Here is a 21,019-nt window from a genome sequence, read left to right as displayed (position 1 = left end):
AATCTTTGAGAGCGGATTCGTTAAAGATGCGGATTAAGGGATCCGAATCCGACAAGTTCCGCTCGCACTTTAATAAACTCAAAGATCTGCCAATTTCTTATCGGGTTACCGGATCCTCCAACAGGAATTGGATCGTCGCCTGGGTGATTGGACTGCGAGATGCTTCCAGATTTGTCCGTTTATCTGGCCGTAGATTCTGCTAATGGCCGTTTTAAAAGACGGTCGCTGGTGGGGAAGGGGGTGGGTGGAATACCGATGGCGTCGTCCATTGCCTCATCTTTCTCCTCTCTTCTCTCTCTCCCGACATCTGCTCCTCCGCCGTCCAAGACCCTCGTTCTCTTCTCTGGCACCGGCGGGTGGTGGCAGCCACGGTGGCGGCCTCTCCGGAGAGCAGGAGAAGGGGCTTCTTTCCGGTTAGGTTCGGTGTGCTGTGCCTCCGGCGACAATTCGCACCCCGCAGGCGATGATTCCTCCAGGTTCGTACCCGGTCCCGGGGTTTCCCCCTTTACTTTACTTTCCTTTAATTGCCGTATTTAGGGACCTCTTCGATTAGTTTGGGTTCTGTTTTGTGGTAATTGGTGACCAGAGGATAGAAAAGTCAACTGCTTGAGAAATGGATAGTTAAGAAGGAGGATTTTGATGAGTCGTGGAAGGTGTTTGATTAGAACTTACCATGTGTTCCACGTAGAAGACATTTAGATGAAAGTATTCTTAAAAATCCATTTTCAGAAGAAAATTAAACTACGCTTCCATCGCGCAGTTTAGCTTCGATCCTGTTTGTAATTTTAGTTTTGCAATTTGATGTCCTTGTAACAATTTGTCCTATTAAACAAAAAAAAGTTCAGCCTACTGCTCCCTGGGGCCTTCATCCACCTTCTATTTTCTTTCCATGGCTGGTCTGACAATTTTGGTAGTACATCATTACTGGGATGTGCTTGTTATATTAATGGGGTTGCACTTACCAGTGATGTCATAGTGTAGTCAAGTATTACCCGTAAAATTGTCGACCTCCCGTGGGAACCATGACGAAGAATCTTATAGAAGATGATTACTAGGGACAACAGTGTGTGCTTTGTTTTCTGTTATTTAAAAATAATAATAATAAAATTTAGAATTTGAACTTTGATGCTATGTCTTATGCAAGATGCTCAGTAAGTTGCAAAGATGTATGCAACATTGTGGTCTGAGAGGTCTTTTGCAATACGTTTATACGTAGAACTTCAGTACTAAATTTCCATAAACTACATAGTCTCATTTAGTGTTCCCTTATGTGCAGCTTTTGCATTATAGAAGGGCCAGAGACAATCCAGGATTTTGTTCAGATGCAGCTTCAAGAAATTGAAGACAACATTAGAAGTAGGCGAAATAAAATTTTTCTTCTCATGGAAGAGGTGATTCACAAACATGATATATTTATTGTTGTGTCTGCTAAGTTTAGTTTGGATACACCCACTTTCAAGATGCATTTGGGAAAATTGATTGCCTAAGAAGCTATACTGGTGGCAAATTGTCGTTTTATTAGATTTATTTAATGCTTTTGACAACAAAATTTAGGTTAGGAGATTGCGGGTCCAACAGCACATAAAGAGTGTAGAATGTGCCAAAGAGAGCACTGAAGAGAATGAGATGCCTGACATTCCATCAACTATTCCATTTCTCTCTCATATGGTGATTATCTGACAGTTTCTTTCTTTTTGCAGAAAGATCATGGTATTGGTTTGTTTAAAATTTTGCATTCTAATTTTTTGTGGTTATTCCTGAACCAGACACCAAAAACCTTAAAGCAGCTATACATGACATCATTCTCAGTTGTATCTGGGATAATAGTCTTTGGAGGCCTTCTTGCACCAATAGTAAGCTGAAACTTTTCTATTTCGCTGTTTTGTTTTTCTAATCTTTTGTGTGCTTTACTTTTCTGAGCAATGAAAAAATTGCTATGTTTTTGAGATGTATGTGTATGTGCTGCTTTTATCATCTTTAGTTCATCTATCATGCAATGGTGTGTGTTTCAACATTCAGTCAAGTTGTTGTTCCCTTTTCAATTGTTTCAAATTCTTGTCTGCTGGATTGATGACTTATACTGTATAATGAACAATCTATAGTTCTTCTTTTAACAAATGCTGTGTCTATCATGCATTTGTTAGTCATGAAATCAAATTTGTTTTGTTTAGTTGATATAAATGAATTTTCTGGACAGTAGCAACCTGATTGGGCCATCGGATTTGCATTTTGGAACCAAAATATTAGGTTCAGGTTCTGGATTGTGAAATAAGTAACAGGGTCGTAGCTTTTATGTTATAAATTGTGTGAGCACTATGTGGCCAATTAAGGGTGTATTTTTTTTTCTTTTTATGACACTTGCCATGTAAGATAAATATAATATTTAAGCTGTTTCTGCCACAGCTGGAGCTGAAATTAGGACTGGGTGGTACTTCCTACGAAGACTTTATACACAATATCCACTTGCCAATGCAACTAAGGTATGTTGCAAGTTGTCACTTGCTGCTAGATTTTGGATAAAATGTTCAGTTGCCTAAATTTCATTCTTTTGGATGGTGATTCAGTCAGGTAGATCCCATTGTAGCATCCTTCTCAGGTGGTGCTGTGGGTGTAATATCAGCCTTGATGCTAGCTGAAGCCAAGAATGTCGAGCAGCAAGAGAAAAAGAGATGCAAATACTGCCATGGCACTGGTATGTATTAATTTTGTATAAGGCATCTCTGTGTTTTTATGTGGAAGCACACGTGCCCATTAGATGAAGCAAGTCACTGGTATCACCACAAGATGATAAAATTATCTGCCTGCAGAGGGCAGTTGCTGCTCTCAATGGTAGCAGTGACTTACGAAACCTAAAATGATGTATTTTTTGTTGCAAGTTATTTACTGATATTTAGATACTCTTCTTTATGAGTTGTTTTCTGTGCCTGCTAAGAGTTCTTTGTATAAATCTGGCAGAGTTTCCACAACATTTTCATATATATTACTTTGGACTGTAGGATATTTGGCTTGTGCTCGATGTTCCGCCAGTGGTGTGTTCTTGAGCGTTGAACCAGTTTCACTTCCTGGTGGATGTGACTGCCCTTTGCAACCCCCTACAACTCAAAGGTGTCCAAATTGCTCAGGTGCTGGAAAGGTATGACATATCTGCTAGAACAGTCACCATTGTAATTTTTGTTCCTTGTGTTAGGTTGGGATGGGTATAGGGTCAAAAAGTGGGGATTAGCCCCTTCTAATCCTGGAAAAAATTTCCTTGTATTGCTTTTGACAGTACTGGGAATTTTCTTTTTCTCAAAAGAAAAATGGACGGTTCTGTGGATTTTCAGCTTTTCTCCAAATAAGTTGTCCTAAACTGTTTCTGAAGTTGTTTTCTGGCAACTATAGCACCTGTATGGTATTTGATACTCGTGCTATAGGGATGGTGTGTCCAAAGAAATCTAAGCAGATTCATCTTCTTCTTGTTATAGGACACTAAGCCAGACTTTGCAGAGCCTGCATCCAAACATAAGGCTCATGACTTTGCCTTGTATATGGCCTCATTTGAAGCATCGTTGTCAAAGATCCATAAACTAGCTTAAAAAGCTAAATTATGTTCCCTAATTTGTCTGGACTGTGATTATTTAGGAACTGAAGTAGTCATCTAGAACATCTGATCCATTTGTTGTGTAGCCAAGCAATGACTCCCTGGATGTAGGTGGCTGGTGTGACACTATAGAAAAATGAAATTTTATGACAATTCTACAAAGTAATGTTGATTGTGTTACCTTATAACCTTTTAGTTTACATCTTCACGCGATGGAAGTTTGAAACTGTCAGCTAAGCCATTTCTGATACTTTTACTTATCCATGTTTCTGCACCAGTTGTTTGTTCTAACCTTTGGAATTGTGGCTGAATTTTATGGAATACCATGTCACCCTGATACCATTCAAAATTGCATTTTCCCCAGGTGATGTGCCCAACATGCCTTTGCACGGGAATGGATATGGCGAGTGAACATGATCCACGTATAGATCCATTTGACTGAAACAGAGGACAAGAGATCTCACTATAGAAGGCCAGTGCTGATGCTATCGTTAAACAAATGAGCTTGAAGTGGTGTTAGATTACCTAGGAAGAGGTTGTTTGTCATTGAGTTGAATGGTGTGTATCTGAATGATTTGGGGTGATTTAAGGAATACAGAAACACATATAATGGAATACCATCTGTAACTGATTCTTGTGTTGAAGTTTGCACCTTAATGAAAGTTGTATACTTATTTATCTTTGACGGGTATATATGTTCTTTTTGTGATAGTTGGCATCACGATAAATTGTTTATAGTTGATTGAGCAGTGATCGACTTTAACAGAAAGCCCTTGAAGCTTTTCTGGTGCTGAGGCCCCGATCATGGTGTTTGCTTTATTGGTTGTATAGAAGACTGACTCCTCGTATATTTCAGTTGGATTGCAAAGTAGCGCCTGTCCTTGTTAGCACCCATTTATCAACTATGACTATTTAGTATTTAAGCTATGAGATGGTATTATTAATGGATCAGAGTTTGTGGTAGCCATTGGGGATGTTCCGCTACCCAAAATCTGACAGCATGGAATTGTTCCAAATGGTGAAGATCCACTAATGTTTGTGATTATATCATTGGGAGACATTGTGCTTGCCTTTTTGGTGAGCATAGGAGTGCCTGTTTGTCTTGCTAAAGCATCCTATTCTGATCATTAGTAACAATTTTGTTGATCAAAATTAAGCCTTTGGCTCCAACTTGATTAATTTAATGGGGGACGACGAAGGCCAATATACGATAAGTAAAAGATGGACAAAACCTTGGACACCAGCGACAGTTTGGCCGAGTGGTCTAAGGCGCCAGATTTAGGCTCTGGTCCGGAAGGGCGTGGGTTCAAATCCCACAGCTGTCAGAAATTTTGTTTGCTTTCTTTCTGAAAGCTTCCAAAAATTTTTTTAGTTAATTATTTAAAAAAGGTAAATGTCATTAAAAACTATCATTCCCCTCTCCCGCAATATCTTCTAAAATAACTAATATTTACTCATTTTTCTTTTCAATATCTTGTAAAATACATATTTTCCTTAATTTTAATTCCCCTTTTCCATATTAATTGTAAAAATATTTTAAACACTCCATTTTATTTTTTTAAGCATTTTCTGAAATATTAAAAAGAAAATTGTAATGAAAAATTTCCAATTTCCCCTTTTCTATTATTTGGAAAAATAAAAGAAAATGATGCAATTACAAAGGAAATAAATACAATTATATATTAAATTTTTCTCTTTTTATTCTTTTACTATTTTCTTTTAAATATTTATAAAATATAACTAAAAAACAAATGTCTCTTTTTATTAGTTTTTAATGTTTAAAATAACATAAGGGAAACAAGCATAACTATAAACTATAATCACGTGTTATTTTTATTGATAATATATGTGAATAAAAAAATAGTAAACTATATTAGATAATAACAAATTTAATGTAAAAATCAAATAGAGTGCATATATAGATGAAAAATAAAAGTATGGTAAAGGTTAAGTTTAATTTCTATTCAAGAAAATATAGAAATGTAAAACAAAGGTAATTAAACTAAAATCATATACCATACAAATCAATATTAAAAATAAAAGAAACAAAAGTAAAAACATAAAAAAAGGATTCGATTAAAGCATAACGTCACAATAAAATAAATACAAGAGACATGAAGATAGATGAGAAAATAAAAAATTAGATGCTAGACATAAAGAAACCTTACATAATATGAAATTTTAAACTAAAATAAGAGAGAAATAGAGTAGGTCAAAAAAAAAATAGCAAATATAAAAAATAATCTTAATACATTGATATATCAAAATATGATATATGGTATAAAATGTAAATGTACTTTAGATAATAATGGGGTATAAAGATGGTTGAAGATGTACAAAGTGAATAAACAACAAAGGAGGAGATTAAAAAATGGAGCTTCAGAGGGAAAACAATACAAAATATTTTCTTACCTATTTATTTATTAATCTCGCACAATATATTAAAAAAAAAAAGAGATAGTATAGAAGGAAAGAAAGAAATAATGCATGATGGAATTATGGATCAAAAAAGTTGATCATAAATTAGAGGAGTGATGGAGAAGAGGAACAAATAGAAAGAACAAAAAGGACTGCCTGCTTTTACGGATCCATTGTACTTGAGCAAGCATCCCAGTGGTATTCCTTCTCACCTTTAAGCAAAAGGCTTCGAATCTTGAGTGCTATAAAATCCAATAGCATTTGGATCAAGTACCTGGTAGACTAGTGGTTCAAGTTTCACCGTTTTTTTAAAAAAAGGAGAAAAATTAAATTTAGCTAGATTGTCAAATGGGCAGCCCATTACATTCAATCTGGCCGAACGTTGGCATAAATGTATAATTGGGCCCATTAGATCCAGTCTGGCCCAAAACATACAATTGGCCCACGAGTTGACGTTGGCGGGTTCGGCCCAGTTCTCTACTTCATATTTAGCTGATGGCAAAGACAGAGGGGTTGGTGAGAGCGAAAACTAGGGTTGTATTTGTCCCGGATCAAACCCTAGCGTCTCTCCGCCGTAGCCCGCTTCGCTCCCACCGCGACCATGGTAAGAGACATGAAGCATCGGCCTCTCGACTTCGCGCTCTTTTTGGCTGTTTTTGTTTATAAATTTCGATTCCGTCTTTTTTTTTTTTGTTTCTGTTTCGTAGGTCGTCTAATCTTTCTGAAGCATGATCCGATCCTTGGGTTTTACCTAGAGCTAGGAGTTGTTTGGAAGCCAAGTTTTTTCTGCGTTTTGTGAAAGTTAATGAGCTGATGGAAGATTAGGTTGGAGTCCTTGATTTTTCCTTCTACCCGCTGCTCTGTATTCCTGGTGGAGAGCTTTGAGATTTGAATCTCTGTATTCCAAATCCAAAGTGTATGATTTTGTTACTCATAAAAGTCAAATTTTTACGATATATTTCTTATATTTTTGGTGCTTTTTGGGTTCGTTTTTCGAGTTGCATTATGTGATCTTGTTCATAGATTTCTTAACCCTAACTCTTCTTCCTTTTTTTGGGATTCACTGAGCCGAAAGAAAGATTAAGCTGGAGCTCTTGATTTTTTATCAGAGCTGGATATTACTCTTTATGATTTTTTGTATTTCGAAAAGCTCTGATATGTTATGTCTTTATCATCTCATATTTCAGTCGGGACAAAGGAGTTATTTTTATGAGTCTTTTGTATGAAATCTCGTGAATTTATGCAAACATCTAGTAAAATTTGCTATTTGGCGGAATGATGTCTATGCATGAACTTGTACATTTTGATCCATTTTATGATGCAAAAAGAGTATCTGGTAATTGCTTCTATTAAAATTAGTTTAAGTTCATCGTATATTTCTGTGCTTTTTGGTAATTGTCTGCATATACAAATACAAATTTAGCTTCAAAATCTTTGATCCGGTTTGCTATTAGCAGTCTGTTATGACTGCTAGGGCCTTTTCATGAACTTTTTGCAGTCTTTATGCTATCTAAATTTAAATCTGCTATGGAATGAAATTTTAGCTTAATTTTCATGGGGCTCTCACATTCAGTTGTGTGGGGTTTGCAGTCTAGAAGGAAGACCAGGGAGCCCAAAGAGGAAAATGTGACACTTGGACCAACAGTGCGAGAAGGAGAGCATGTGTTTGGTGTCGCTCACATATTTGCGTCATTCAATGATACTTTCATTGTGGGTTCCTTTTCTTTATTTACAAAAACTGCACGCATTTCCTGGTCCTTTTATTGACTGGATATCATATTTGGCTTGCAGCATGTTACTGATCTATCTGGGAGAGAAACAATGGTTCGCATCACTGGTATGAGATGGATCTATTTTTACCTGGTTGCATTTATTACTTTTAAATTTTATAGTTCTTTATCCTCTTTGTTTGGAGATGCATCTATTTTTTTCCTCAAAAGGATTAGTTCCTGTGCAGTGTTTGTTTGAACTTAGCAAAGTTGTAAATGATGCTGTGTGATAAGATTGAGAAGTAGATGCTTTTATCAGTTGCATGATCTTTATATTGTAGTAAGATGGGGAATGATATGAATTTGTGAAGTGAAAGTGAAACTTATATTTCATTGATTGCCCTAGTGAGAATGTTAATGTTTGCATTAGATAGACTGAGAAAAAGAACATTGAGCTCAATGTGTAATTTTAACTTGGATGAAGAAACAACTGCCTTGGAGGAGACATAGCAGCAGTTAGAATGGAGAATGCTGTAATTGATAAGTGTTTGTGATACTTCTATGCAAGCAAGGCAAAGAATGTCCTTTTTCAGATCTGGTCTTTCATGTGCTTTGGAAAGGATTTAATTTGACTGTATGGCGGAGTCATCAAATAATAAATTCTTGATTAAACTGCTTCAAGTTTTATGCTTGTTATTTAGGTTTCTAGTTGTTTATTATCCTTTCTCACTATAGGACATTCATAATTCTATTTTGTTTATGTTTTGTTTCCCGAGTATGGTAATTAAGATCGCCTTCTTTTGATGACATGGAAGTGTTTTGAGTCATAACTGTGCAATTTAATGTTTAATATTTTAGGCTTTTATTTGTTATTTACTATTCTTTCTCAGTATAGAACTTTCATGATTCTTTTTGTTTAATTTTTTTTTTCTTCCCAAGTATGGCCCTTAAGATCACCTTCCTTTGATGATGTAGATGTGTTTTGAGTCATAACCACGCAATATTGATGCTAGGAACCAAAGAGTCCTTCTTTGGGTTCTTTCCTTTTTCCTTTTCCTTGGGTATCTCAATGATGGCATTTGATGTCTTAGTGAATATTATAAATGATGGGACAGCCTTTTTGTTTCTCATCTGTAGTGATTCCATCGTGGATATCTCTTTGCCGTTGCATTCATGAGATGTCTAGCTCATGGAAGAGGAAGATATTCACGTTACATTTTTTTTTTTTTTTTGGGTACGGTGGATATCTCTTGCCATTTCATTCATGAGTTCCCTAGCTAATGGCAAAGGAAGATATACAAGTTACATTTTTTTTTTTTACTTCATAGCATCGCTTTTTTGTAAATGCAATCCTACAACTTACATTACTTTTTTGTATGATAGGTCCAATAGATACTGAGAATATTATGCTTGACAGGTGTCTATGGGGCAAGAGTGATTGATTTATAAATGTTTTATTAGTTTTCTCTTAAATTGGACTTTTGAGGCATATTGGTCTTATTAACTTAAGAATTTAAGAGTATTGTCACTCAAAACTCTTTTTTAACTCATATTTTTTCTCATATGAGCAGCCTTATTTTATCAATCACTAGAACACAATACTCATATGTTCACTTGTTCCTGTTGCATATTTCTTATTTCTTGCATCCTTGATGTGTTGTATACCAGATATGAAATTTTTGATACTTGTATTAGTATGTGTACTTGCATAAAAAGTAAGAAATCTCCTTGTACAAACTTTATCTCAGTTATTTAGCTACTGTTTTGTGAATCATATTATATCAGTTTGCCAAGAAAAAAATAAAGGTCATATTAAATGGTAGGGATGAAGGTTTAAAAACTGATACTTGGATTATTGCCATGTACATAACATATCTTGGAAGATCATGAGTGAGCTGTGGAAAATTGTTATCTTGCAGCTCTCTATAAATTTTTTTGTAGAACATTTAGTTCCATAATTGTAATCCTTTTTTTTTAGAGCGGATATTGGTTTTTGGATTGGTACAGGCACTCTAAGGGACAGCTCTTAACTTTTTCTTTTTACAGGTGGCATGAAGGTTAAAGCTGATAGGGATGAATCATCTCCTTATGCAGCCATGCTTGCAGCACAAGATGTTGCCCAGCGGTGCAAGGTCTACTATTATCTCGAGCAATTTTGGTTCAATTACATTTGTTCTTCTCTAGTTATTATGTTCATTTCTTTTTCTCATCCATGATTTAGGAATTGGGCATTACTGCTCTGCATATTAAGCTTCGAGCCACTGGTGGAAACAAGACAAAGACTCCTGGTCCTGGTGCTCAGTCTGCCCTTAGAGCCTTGGCTCGTTCTGGAATGAAAATTGGGCGTATTGGTAAGTTAATATTCTAATTTGATTAGTGTCTATTTGTCTGAACTATGCCAGCTTTGTAGGTTTTGTTTTCTGATTTGGTACCTCATGGTCATGGTTAAGGATATGGCAATAATTAGTTGGAGATGAATTTATCATTTCACCCAAATGTCATGGAGAAATGCATCTGTGAAACTCATCATGTTTGGTTTCCCTGGTGGTGGCAAACATCTGGTTAGGTGCAATCTGAAATGCATCATAAATATAATGTACTCATCTTATAGTGTGTATGGTATGATGGTCCATGATAGTTCATAGTTTTATGAAACAATACAATCTTGTGGTTCCCTGCATCTATTGTCCTCTAGATGTTTATTTTTTTGCTTGCTTTGCTTTGCTGTGTTGTGTAATGAGAGTTGCAGGAAGTGGGTTTCCAAAATGGTATGGATTGACTCTGCCTCGATCTTTTTTCACGTTCCCACTTCAGTTCTCCATGCTTATAACAGAATTTGGATAGCCTTAAGTCGATCTTATGAGTTGTTGCTGCTGATGCCAATTTGCATGCTTAGTGTCAGCCTGGTCCGGGTTCTGCTTTTAAGCAATGCTTTTCAAGTGTGGGTACATGCTTATTCTTGTGTACCACTGAATTTTGTAGGCTATGTTGTTTGTATCCTCAGAAGTCATAAGTATGCTTGCTGATCTTAACATGCAGGCCTTTATTGAGGCATCATTTAAAATGGCATCATCACCTAAAATACAACATTCATGAATCACATTGTTGATATTTGGTTCACACGGACTGAGCTTTGTATTTTTGTTCTCTGTTCTCCGGTGTCCTAATTCTCCAATTATCACTTTGTTGGCTTGGATCGTGCAGACTGTTTTATTACCTGCTTCATATTTTTATTTGAAATAAAAATCCACTGTTTCATTATCCAATCAAGATACATGTTCCTTAGGCAAAAATTTATGCATAATTGCCGTTATGATTATTTTTTTATTTGAGTCTATGTGGATGAATATCTTGCCCCTTCCATTGGTGTATTTTACTAATATACTGTATTGTCTTGTGCCTTTTTCCCTGCAGAGGACGTGACCCCCATCCCTACAGACAGCACCCGCAGAAAGGGTGGGAGAAGAGGGAGGAGGCTGTAACTCCTTTTCACCTTTATTACAGAGTAGCAAAAGTTCTCTGCCACTGGCTGGGCAATTGCTTTTAGATTTTGGGATCAGTTTTGTAGTTTCTTGTTGCGTATCTGGTTGAATGATGATTTAGTTGATGAAATGATTTCGGATTATCAAGTGACACTATCGAGATATATTTAGACCTGTTGCTATTTGTTTTATCATCATTGGAGAATCTAATGAACGTTATGAGCTTGTTTAATGCTGTGCTTGTTGCCATAAGCAGTTGCATTTACCATTTTTCAGTTAAAGCATAAGCAGAAGCCTAGATTAAAGAAAACCTAAGAGGATGTTCTTATTTGCATGTGTTATGTTGTTTTAGGGGTTACTATTGAGATCCTTATGATTGGTGGAGCTGCTTATTATGTTGCTAATGTATCTTTGTAGGGTACTAATTTATTGCTTTAAACTAGGAGGAGCTTAATGTAATGATATTATCATTGGCTATGCATTTTAATCTCCACTATAATACAGGAGGTTTAGGCATGGTTATACCAGTGGAATAATGGGGTTGCTTGTTATGCTTGACCATATCAAATAGGTCAAATTGTTTATAACTATCTTTATTCCAGATTAAGTTTTGGGCTCTTCGCTGCTACTGCCCTTGACGTTTGAGTTTCCGTATTGCTTTATTGCTTTTCCAGACGATCTAAACAAAATCGTTATCCTTTCATGCTGCTTTTTGTTCCTTTCCCTTGTAAGTTGTCATCTCCTCATTCTCTGGCTGAGGGGTGTTTGGTTGGGGGAGTTGGGATGGGGAATGAAAATGTGAATGGATCACTCTTACTCTAATCATTTGATTGGAGGATGGAATAAAAATGGTTCAATTCCTTTTGAGGGTTTGTTTGATTGGGATATATTATTATGAATAATTTGATAATTTTTTAAATTATTTATTTAAAAAAATAATTATATAAAAAATAATTTTTATTATATTTGATTGATAAAAAATTATTTTAAAAAATGATACTGAAAAAAGATTACTACGTTTCTGTTTGGGATTACTATTGGTAGTAGAGTTTTTGAAATTTTTGGAAGTAGAGCTTTTGAGAAGTAGAATTTTTGAAAATAGAGCTTTTACAAAAAAAGTTATTTACTGTTGGTAATCATATTGATAAAGTAATTTGAAAAAAATAAAATAATTTTTTATATTAGTTAGCTAGTATTTTTAGAAAAAAATTATAAAAAATTAAAATATATTTTTTTAAGTAGATTTTTTCAGTTTTTTACAAAATTAAAGCTAGAGTTGTCAATGGATCGGGTGCAGACCGAGATCCATGGATATTTATCCGACGGATTCGTGTCTGGTATTAGTATTGGACTCGTTTATTCGGATTCGATAAATCATGTAAATGGATAAGGTCTAGATATTTAATATCCAGAATCGATAGATTCGGGATCCGAATAATATATATATATATATTATAATTGTATGTTATTATGTTTTTGGATGTTTTAATTGGAGTTTTATTGTTGAATTTGAACAACTTTTGTATTTTTATTTGTATGATCATCTGATTATATAATTTTTATGTGTTTTTCTAGGTTATTATATAATTTTTAGGTTTTTTTTTTGAGACTTTAAATATAAGTTTCGGATTTCGAATCCGGATCCGGATACTTGGACCCATTAGGGTCTGGATCTGGTACTTCAAGGCTAGATCTGTTTGGTATTCGGGTCCGAGTCCAGTATTAATCACTAAGATTGGGTTTGGATTGGATATCTAGGTTCCAACCCAAACTCGACTCGTTGACAAGTTTAGTTAAAGCAGATTTCCAATATTTTTACCAAATATCACAGTATCACTTCAAAGTACTTTTTAAGAGTCAGAAAGTACTTTCTGGCACTCTAAAAATTTAGTCAAATAGGATTTGAAAGTAAATCTACATAGGAATATAGTTAAATTTATAAATATATCTTTTAATATAAAATATTTTTTTAATATTAAGATAGTATTGTCATCTCCAATTAGTTTTTATGTTATGATTATAATCACATAGCCCTTTACATAGTATCATCTCTATCTTATTTTTTTGACAAAAATTTTTATTGAATAAATTTAGAAAGATATTTAAATAAATTCAATAATTATATATGTAACTTTATTGAAAATATTTTTATCAAATATGAATTACTGCCATTTGAAAATTTATCAAATATCAATCTCTATGATATCTGTTTTATTTTTTGTTTCTGAAAAATAAGCATGGAGTTCATCAATTTTTTTACCATTTTTTTTCATACCAAATATGATAATATGACATAAAAATTAATTTTTCATATTAGATTATCTCCAATCAAACGGCCTCTAAAATTTAATCTCAATTCTTTTTAAAAATTTAAATTTTTATTTTAATTTTTAATAATAAATCAAATATTTTGGAGAATATGACTATTTCAATTCTGAATTTAATTTTAATTACAGTCGTGAGCCAAATGCCTCTAATTATATCAACAATCAAAATTTATCTTTATATGTGGTAACTCAAAAATCATTCTAGAACATTTGTACCATTTCTCTTAATTCTGTTTGTTCTTATGCTATCTTGGTCGCTCTTTATATCAATGAAATGTGTGTTGGTAGATGTCTGGACAGGACACCATCTCTCAGAATCTTTTCGATATCATGTAATGCAGTAGAAAAAAAAAAATAAAACAGAAAATAATCAATTATATAGATCAACCAAAAAAGGACTCGCCTCCACGGGACATGTAAATTTTACTATGAAAAAATGAAATATTACAAGAGAAAATCTCATCCACAATCTTCGAACATCCAATTTCTCCTTCACAGAAAATTTTTCCTCATAAAAGTTCTCTCTAGGAAGACTCTTCTCAACCCCTAAAGCGATCGCTGTCTGCTGTCCAGAGCCTCCTTGCTCTTTCTCCTCACAGCACCGCACGTCTCTCTCTCTTCATGTGGGTCTTGGATTTTCTAGGCTCTTCTCGGATTAACGCCGCACCACCCCTCTTCTATTTCACGCATCAGGCCTTTTAAAGGCCTTAAAATCATGTTAGAAGGTGATTAGGACTCCGAATAACCCTCAAATAAAGTCTGGATCGTTGGATCGAAATCGAAATCAACCTACACCCTCCGATCGCATATCGGTCCACAGAATAGTACTGCAGACCGCGAGAAATACGTAGGAAATGCTCAAGTGGTCCACACGGTAGGCTGTGCACCGTGGATCGGGCAACGGGCTCACAGGGACGCGAGTGGGCCTGGGCTGGCCCGCGCACCCCGGTCTGGGTAGCGCCCCGCGCTCCCGGGCCTGGGCTGCACACTGGCCATGCCCTGTGCGCCAGACCCGCGCGCTGCTGCGCTTGGGTCGTGCGCGGCTGCACCGCCGCTGCTACACTGGCCCGCCATCGACCGCCGACGGTCCTCCGTCGTATCGAGTTTCATGCCGACTTCTCTCATGCATGTCTCCTCCGTTTGAGCTCCGTTGGAGGTGATCTTGATCTCATTGAACTCTATTTTTTATTGTGGATCTCGTTGTGGGCTCAATATAGATCGAATTTTGAGACGTCAAATCTTAATAATGTGTAAATTTTATTAAAAAAAAGAAACATTCTGGAATGAATGCATGGAGCACGACAAATGGAATTCAAATATAAAATTTTTTTTTCTGATAATTATAGTAAAATATGAAGATTCATTGCTCTACGTCAAAACATTCTTAGCTAACCGTACAAAACATGCAAAATAAAATTCATTGGTCAGGCTCTTTATTTTTCATTGGTTATGTCAACACAGAAAATCCGTAACATCATATAATGATAGAACTGTTCTAGGGATATCGTTTGAAACATGTGAAATAAAATCCAACAATAAGTCTACGAATTTTTTATGAACTATATATAAAAAAAATTGTGCTAACCATATGGTGATTGAAAAATCATTTGGGGTTGATTATATGAAACATTGAAATGAACTTGAAAGATAATATTCTTTTTGTTATTAATCATAACAAATCTCATTGGATTATGGCTTTATATATTTGCATTCAAACCATTCCAATTTTATTGTACGAGACATAGAAATAAAATTGAATAGTGAGTTTCTTTGTTTTTTGTTATTTTTATCAACACCTGAAAATTGATGCCTCTGCAGAGTGATCTTAAAATCATTCTTTGATGATTATATGGAACACTGAAGATGAAATTTATAATGAGTCACTCTATTTTTTATAAATTACATCGGCATCAAAAATTCATGTCTGTATACAGTGACTATATATCATGATTTATGAACAGTAGAAAATGAAAACTAAGTCCCTGCATTTTTTGTTAATTATGTTAAGATGCAAGATTTCATGCTTCCATATCAAAGAGATAAATATGCTAATAATCAGGCAGAGGAAAGGTAATTTTTGTCATTTAATAGTTAAGACCTAGCTTTATTGTAACAAAAACTTAATTAATTACAAACTTATATTTGCACAAAAAAAAAAAAAAAGATATGGGTTATAGGAAAAACAGAATTTTTTAGGGCCAAATGTATAGTACAGCGTATGCTGAGTGGTAGACATGTAAAAGCCTCTACAGAGTGCGGTGCGGCATATTTTAAATTCGGCAGAGCATATGAAGAGTACCACACCTGTGTTTCTTCCCAGTCGCGACATCATAACCGTCCATCCAATGGAACAGCAAATCTCAGCACACCCATAACAACGAGCGATGCTACTAAAATGACGAAACGATGTTTGGGTTAGGGTTTTCATAGCGGGAACGAAGGAGAGGAGGCGGAGGAGAGAGATCGAGCGACCAAGATGCAGATCTTTGTCAAAACCCTCACCGGGAAGACCATCACCCTCGAGGTCGAGTCCTCTGACACCATCGACAACGTCAAAGCCAAGATCCAGGATAAAGAAGGTTCCACCTTTCTCTTCTCCTCCCCTCTCTCTCTCTCTCTCTCCCCCCCAATTCGTTAGATTTGATTCAACGTATTCCTTTTTTTCCTTCTTCTTCCCTTATTTTGGAATCCAGTTTCTGAGGATTTCGTACATCAAAAACCTAGCGGATGCTTAAATGGTGTTTTTTCGCAGGAATTCCACCGGACCAGCAGCGTTTAATCTTCGCCGGGAAGCAACTCGAGGATGGACGAACGCTAGCTGATTACAACATCCAGAAAGGTGTAACCTTTTTGTCTCTATCTGATTGAATTTTATTTGATTCAATGAGTGTTTCCACCTGTCCCTCTTTCCCCCCAAAATTTATTGCAATGTGACTTAGTTTCTGTATGATTGGGTTAGATTGGTTATTTGTACGGTCCCTTGCTGTTTTTAACCTAGCTAAAGCGTTCTTTCAGTCTTATTGTTAGCATTTGTTGGTATGATTTGGTGACGAGGAAGTTGTCGTGGTTTTGTTACAGAGTCGACACTTCATCTGGTGCTGAGGCTGAGGGGTGGTATCATCGAGCCATCACTCATGGCCCTTGCCAGGAAATATAACCAGGACAAGATGATCTGCAGAAAGTATTCTCTCTGATCTTTCTCTTCTCCTATCACTTGTTTCTTTTGCTGCAATTTTTTTTATATTGTCGTAGTGTATTATAATCATGACCTTCCAGTATGATGCTTTGTAAATTGACAAGAATATAGTTTGCCGTCTCATTCTGTTATTTTCTTGTTGCAAATGCATTAGCTCTAGTCGTGGACTATTAAGAAACCTTTCTGAATGTTGCATGAGACATTAGTTTGGTACCGTTTGGTACCACATTGTCCTTCTCTACCCTACAAGTATTCTACTATGCTTCAGAGGGACTTTAAGCTGCATTTTAAGGGCGTTGGTGCTATTGATGTAATATTTTTCAGAGGTTCTTTGTTTCTCTTCTGTGTAACTATGGGTTTCTTGTCACATTATTGGTAGCTCGCGGCTTTCTTCTTCCTGGGTAGCTGAGGGTGGCTGATCAACTTGAAATTATTGAAACCAATATCGTTTTTATGCTTTAAATATGAATACGTTTTGATCTTTGATCTCCTTCCTGTGATGTAGTCATGTAGATCTGTTTCTAAATGTGCATTTGTATCAAGGGGTGGTCTGTTGGATGCATTATTTGAAAAATCAAAACCCTGTGTTCTTCAGCTAGTGAACTGAAAGCTGCTGGTTTCATTGTACTGCCTTTGAATTTTGTCTAAAATTTTAAAGTCATTTTACCAAGTTAGGGTCCTTTGTACTTTTTTTGCTGCTTGATTTTGACTCATCGCTAGATATTATTCTGGGAGACATTTTCCTCCAATTATATTGGTTCACAAGAACTGGATGCACCATCTTAAACATATTCTCCAGTGAAAAACCAAGACAATCATGGCTTAAGATGATGTTGGTATTCATAATTTCTGTACTCTTTTGTAAATGTTATATTTAGTATACTGGTAACATCATCATTATTTCCTATATTTTTTTTTCTTTTATAATTTTAAATTGTTATTATTTATTTTGACTTATTTAAGCTATTTGGTGTAAATGAAATCGGCTGAAGCCATTTTGTTTTAGGCATGGTTGTAACATACTGTGTAAGCACAATGGGTTAAGATTCGCCAGCTTTACATGAATGACTAATATGATTTCTTGTTTTAGCTAAAGATAATACTATAAGGACTCATTTGTTTACGTTTCCATTTGCTGGTCAGATGACTTTGGAAACAGGAAATCATTTTTTGGGTGAAATAAATGATATCTTTTGATCAACCATGTGTGATTCTAGCCATGTCTTTTTCTATTTGTAATCTGCAGCATGTTGGCCACAAAACTCATCTTGCATCTGTTTTGAACTTTGGCATGGTTACCAGCATGCATTCAATTATAAGATTACCTGTCACTCCATGTGATATCGTCTTGAGTTTTGGCAATAGTTTTCTCTATCATAATGCATTCATGCTGATCACAGCTGGTGTGCAAATCTTTGTCTTTGTTTTAGGCTTGCCTTATTTTCTTTGCAGAATGCATGATGTCTATATTATAAAAAAATGTATTGACATTTGCCATGCAGCCAAGGTCATCATGTAAAGTATTTCTCGGTAATACTTTTTATGAGATCATAACTGTCATGTCTTTACACTAGAGATATTTGAAATTTCCATCTTGTTTACTTCCAACAAGGTAGATATGTTAACCTTTTCCACTAGTTGAAAGGTCATAGATGCGGACTGTGCTTAACTGTCAATGTTGTACCACTCATCCATGGAAAGAATTATAAATTGTCGTTTTGTTGCAGTCCTACTATGTGTCTTGGATGAGGTTTGTTAAGAATACATCTCATGGCTACAGTTAAAACACCTACTTTCATTCTTTTGTGGTCATCTTTGAAACATTTCATTAAAATATCAATCCAAGATTGACTTAAGTTGACGTCCTTTTCCAGATTGTTATGGTGCAAGTTTAGGCTCTTTAATTTTTCTCGAGTTATTGTGTGTACAGATGATGGCATCTGTTCTGGTGTCATTGTAAATGAAGGATTGATGAAGTTTTCTGGGTCTATGAAACTCATGAATGATTTACGCCATTGCTGCTGTAGCCAATGTAACATTCAGATGGTGATAACATTGGATGATTAATTTTTATCCATTGCTTTTTTGGCTGGGTTAACTAATGATATTTATTGCATGTTCTGTTACAAGACTTATAACAGGTGTTTTATTTCTTTATCATTTTTAGAGTTATCTTTGACAACCTTGACCTTATTTTGTCATTTGTCTATGTTCCCGAGTTTACTGAATCTATTCTGAATGAAATGATGCAAATGTTTTTTGCTGCATTGGCTTCTTCCAGCAAGTAGCATTACTTTCTCATCAACTGCCAATGCTATTTGCTTCCTTCTTTGCTTTTAATTATCTCCTTTTCTTTTTTCAGGTGTTATGCTCGTCTGCATCCTAGGGCTGTGAATTGCCGTAAGAAGAAGTGTGGTCATAGCAACCAGGTACACCCTCCCCCCTTTGTTATTTTTCCTGTTGAATGCCTTTGACTGGTCAGTCTGGCTTGCTAAGCTAGGTTCAGGACGGTCGTCTGTTGATTCTATTTTTTTTTCAAAAAACTGTTCAATTTTGTTTGTCCACTACTGAATTCACCTGTAGATCAGATTTCCTAGGGCAGGAAGTCAAGTTTGTACAGTTGATGTGAATGGCTAGCCAGGTGGTATATGTGAAGTTCTGTAATGAAGCTTATGAATTTTTAAGTTTTCTTCTTGTTGGTTTAGATTTTGCCTGATCCAACAACATACAAAATCTTGACCCATCCAACCTCTTGACCTGTATCAATCCGATGATCATTCCGGATCATCTATTTGACCATAATGTAATCTATTTGTGATACGATTCAATCTTTGATAAAGCTAAACTAACCTATCAAATTCAATACTTATTATGATTCTTACTAGTTAATTTTTAAAATAATTTAAACAACTAATATTAAGAAAAGGCCAAGCATTCAGATAAGCTTTTGTCCATTCTGTCCGGTCCAAATTATTTCAATCCATCAATCAGCATATAGAAACTCTACCCTCATAATCCATGTTAGGTCAAAGCTTTGACCCATATATGAATATGTTCATCTAAAGTTTGGGTCGAAAAAAACCCACTAAATAACTAGATCACCCCAATAGTATCTGGTGGGCCGGCTTCTTCAATAGGGTCAATTTTTGCCATTCCTACGATATATCTATATAGTTTCACATTTTGTCTTCATTGACTATGATATAGTTATGCCCTATGGTGTTCTTTTGGTGTAAATTTTGACGTTGTGTTATTTCTGTCTCGCAGTTGAGACCTAAGAAGAAGATCAAGTAAACCCTGGCTGAGCTGTATTCCGCATTTCTAGTTATTTCTGATATGGAATATATGAGATCTTTTTTGGGAGGAATTTAGCTTGCATGTTATTTTTCTTTCCTAGTTTATCAGCAAATACAAACTGCCTTTTGGTTCTCGATAAGTGCTGGAAATGTGAATCGTTAATGCATGTTAGATCTTTTCCGAGTAATGCAATCGTTTGTTTTCTCTTTTTACGGTAACTAAGAAAGATCACTCAATGAAGTCACTCAGGTGCCTTGTGCCAATCACTTCGTTTCATTTCTTTGCATGCATGGCGATGGCAGTTCAAAGGGAATAACACCACGCTACCTGGTGAATGACCCTTTTGAGTGGCTTTTTTTGAGTTAAGCATCTTACTTCATTTATTGCTGGTGCCTTTTTAATGCTGTTGCTTTCCAGTCATTGTATTGTCGAACTTCACAAAATGTTTTTTTTTTTTAGGGGGGAATCCCCCAGGGATAAATTCCTGCGCTAGAAGATAATGCAAATAACGTGAATTAATGGTTGAGTTAGTTAGGAAATTCTTTTCTTTTTTTTTGGTATATGAAAAAAAAAAAAAAAAGAGTTGGAGGGGTGGTCCGGTGCAACTATCTTTTCTGAGTGTGATCATAGAATTTCAATGTCTAATAGAGAATGTTTGATGATTCAAAGTCGAGTTTAGATAAATAAACGGTTTTTTTTCACTGTATCACGAATTTAATGGATGAATACATTATTCCATAGGAAGGCCAACTATTACAAACTATTTGAATGTGTTCTTTTTCGGTCATTCGCATTTTGATATTTAATCAAAATTTGATCTTCATTGTGATTTGAATTTAGATCATTTGGCTGGAAATAAATGATCCTTTTATTGGATTGCCACTCGGTGGCAGTTAGAAAATTTCTTTATGATTGGGTCCCATACCTTGGGGCTTCAAGGATTGTGAGGTCTTTTCCGAGCATGTTGACTTGTTTGAGCCGTTACGATGGTGCCTGGATGGTATTCTATT

The 21,019-nt window shown here is 35.4% G+C and overlaps 3 protein-coding genes and 1 non-coding gene across 4 annotated transcripts; all 4 read left to right on the top strand.

Moving 5' to 3' along the window:
- Window positions 1-144: 144 nt before the first annotated feature.
- Window positions 145-4,258, top strand: LOC105052106 (protein ORANGE-LIKE, chloroplastic). Its single transcript, XM_010932811.3, has 8 exons — window positions 145-476; window positions 1,277-1,391; window positions 1,555-1,668; window positions 1,767-1,853; window positions 2,404-2,480; window positions 2,565-2,692; window positions 2,997-3,133; window positions 3,945-4,258. Exons 1-8 carry the CDS (start codon window positions 160-162, stop codon window positions 4,020-4,022), a joined length of 1,053 nt encoding a protein of 350 aa, XP_010931113.2. The 5' UTR covers window positions 145-159; the 3' UTR covers window positions 4,023-4,258.
- A 567-nt stretch (window positions 4,259-4,825) lies between these two features.
- TRNAL-UAG (transfer RNA leucine (anticodon UAG)) lies at window positions 4,826-4,905 on the top strand. The gene has a single exon. It is a non-coding gene; the product is annotated as a tRNA-Leu (tRNA).
- Window positions 4,906-6,474: 1,569 nt separating this feature from the next.
- Window positions 6,475-11,421, top strand: LOC105052108 (small ribosomal subunit protein uS11z). The gene is made up of 6 exons (XM_010932813.2): window positions 6,475-6,602; window positions 7,589-7,708; window positions 7,790-7,835; window positions 9,754-9,839; window positions 9,929-10,058; window positions 11,122-11,421. The coding sequence occupies exons 1-6, from the start codon at window positions 6,600-6,602 to the stop codon at window positions 11,187-11,189; spliced, it is 453 nt and encodes a 150-aa protein (XP_010931115.1). The 5' UTR covers window positions 6,475-6,599; the 3' UTR covers window positions 11,190-11,421.
- A 4,444-nt stretch (window positions 11,422-15,865) lies between these two features.
- LOC105052109 (ubiquitin-ribosomal protein eL40 fusion protein) lies at window positions 15,866-20,196 on the top strand. Its single transcript, XM_073243759.1, has 5 exons — window positions 15,866-16,095; window positions 16,269-16,355; window positions 16,595-16,697; window positions 19,075-19,141; window positions 19,980-20,196. Exons 1-5 carry the CDS (start codon window positions 15,993-15,995, stop codon window positions 20,004-20,006), a joined length of 387 nt encoding a protein of 128 aa, XP_073099860.1. The 5' UTR covers window positions 15,866-15,992; the 3' UTR covers window positions 20,007-20,196.
- The last annotated feature ends 823 nt before the right edge of the window (window positions 20,197-21,019 follow it).

The sequence above is a fragment of the Elaeis guineensis genome, chromosome 9 (genome assembly GCF_000442705.2).
Source record: "Elaeis guineensis isolate ETL-2024a chromosome 9, EG11, whole genome shotgun sequence".
Classification (NCBI taxonomy): domain Eukaryota; kingdom Viridiplantae; phylum Streptophyta; class Magnoliopsida; order Arecales; family Arecaceae; genus Elaeis; species Elaeis guineensis.
The sequence above is the reverse complement of the archived record's forward strand: the minus strand, read 5'-3'. Positions and strand labels throughout refer to the sequence as shown.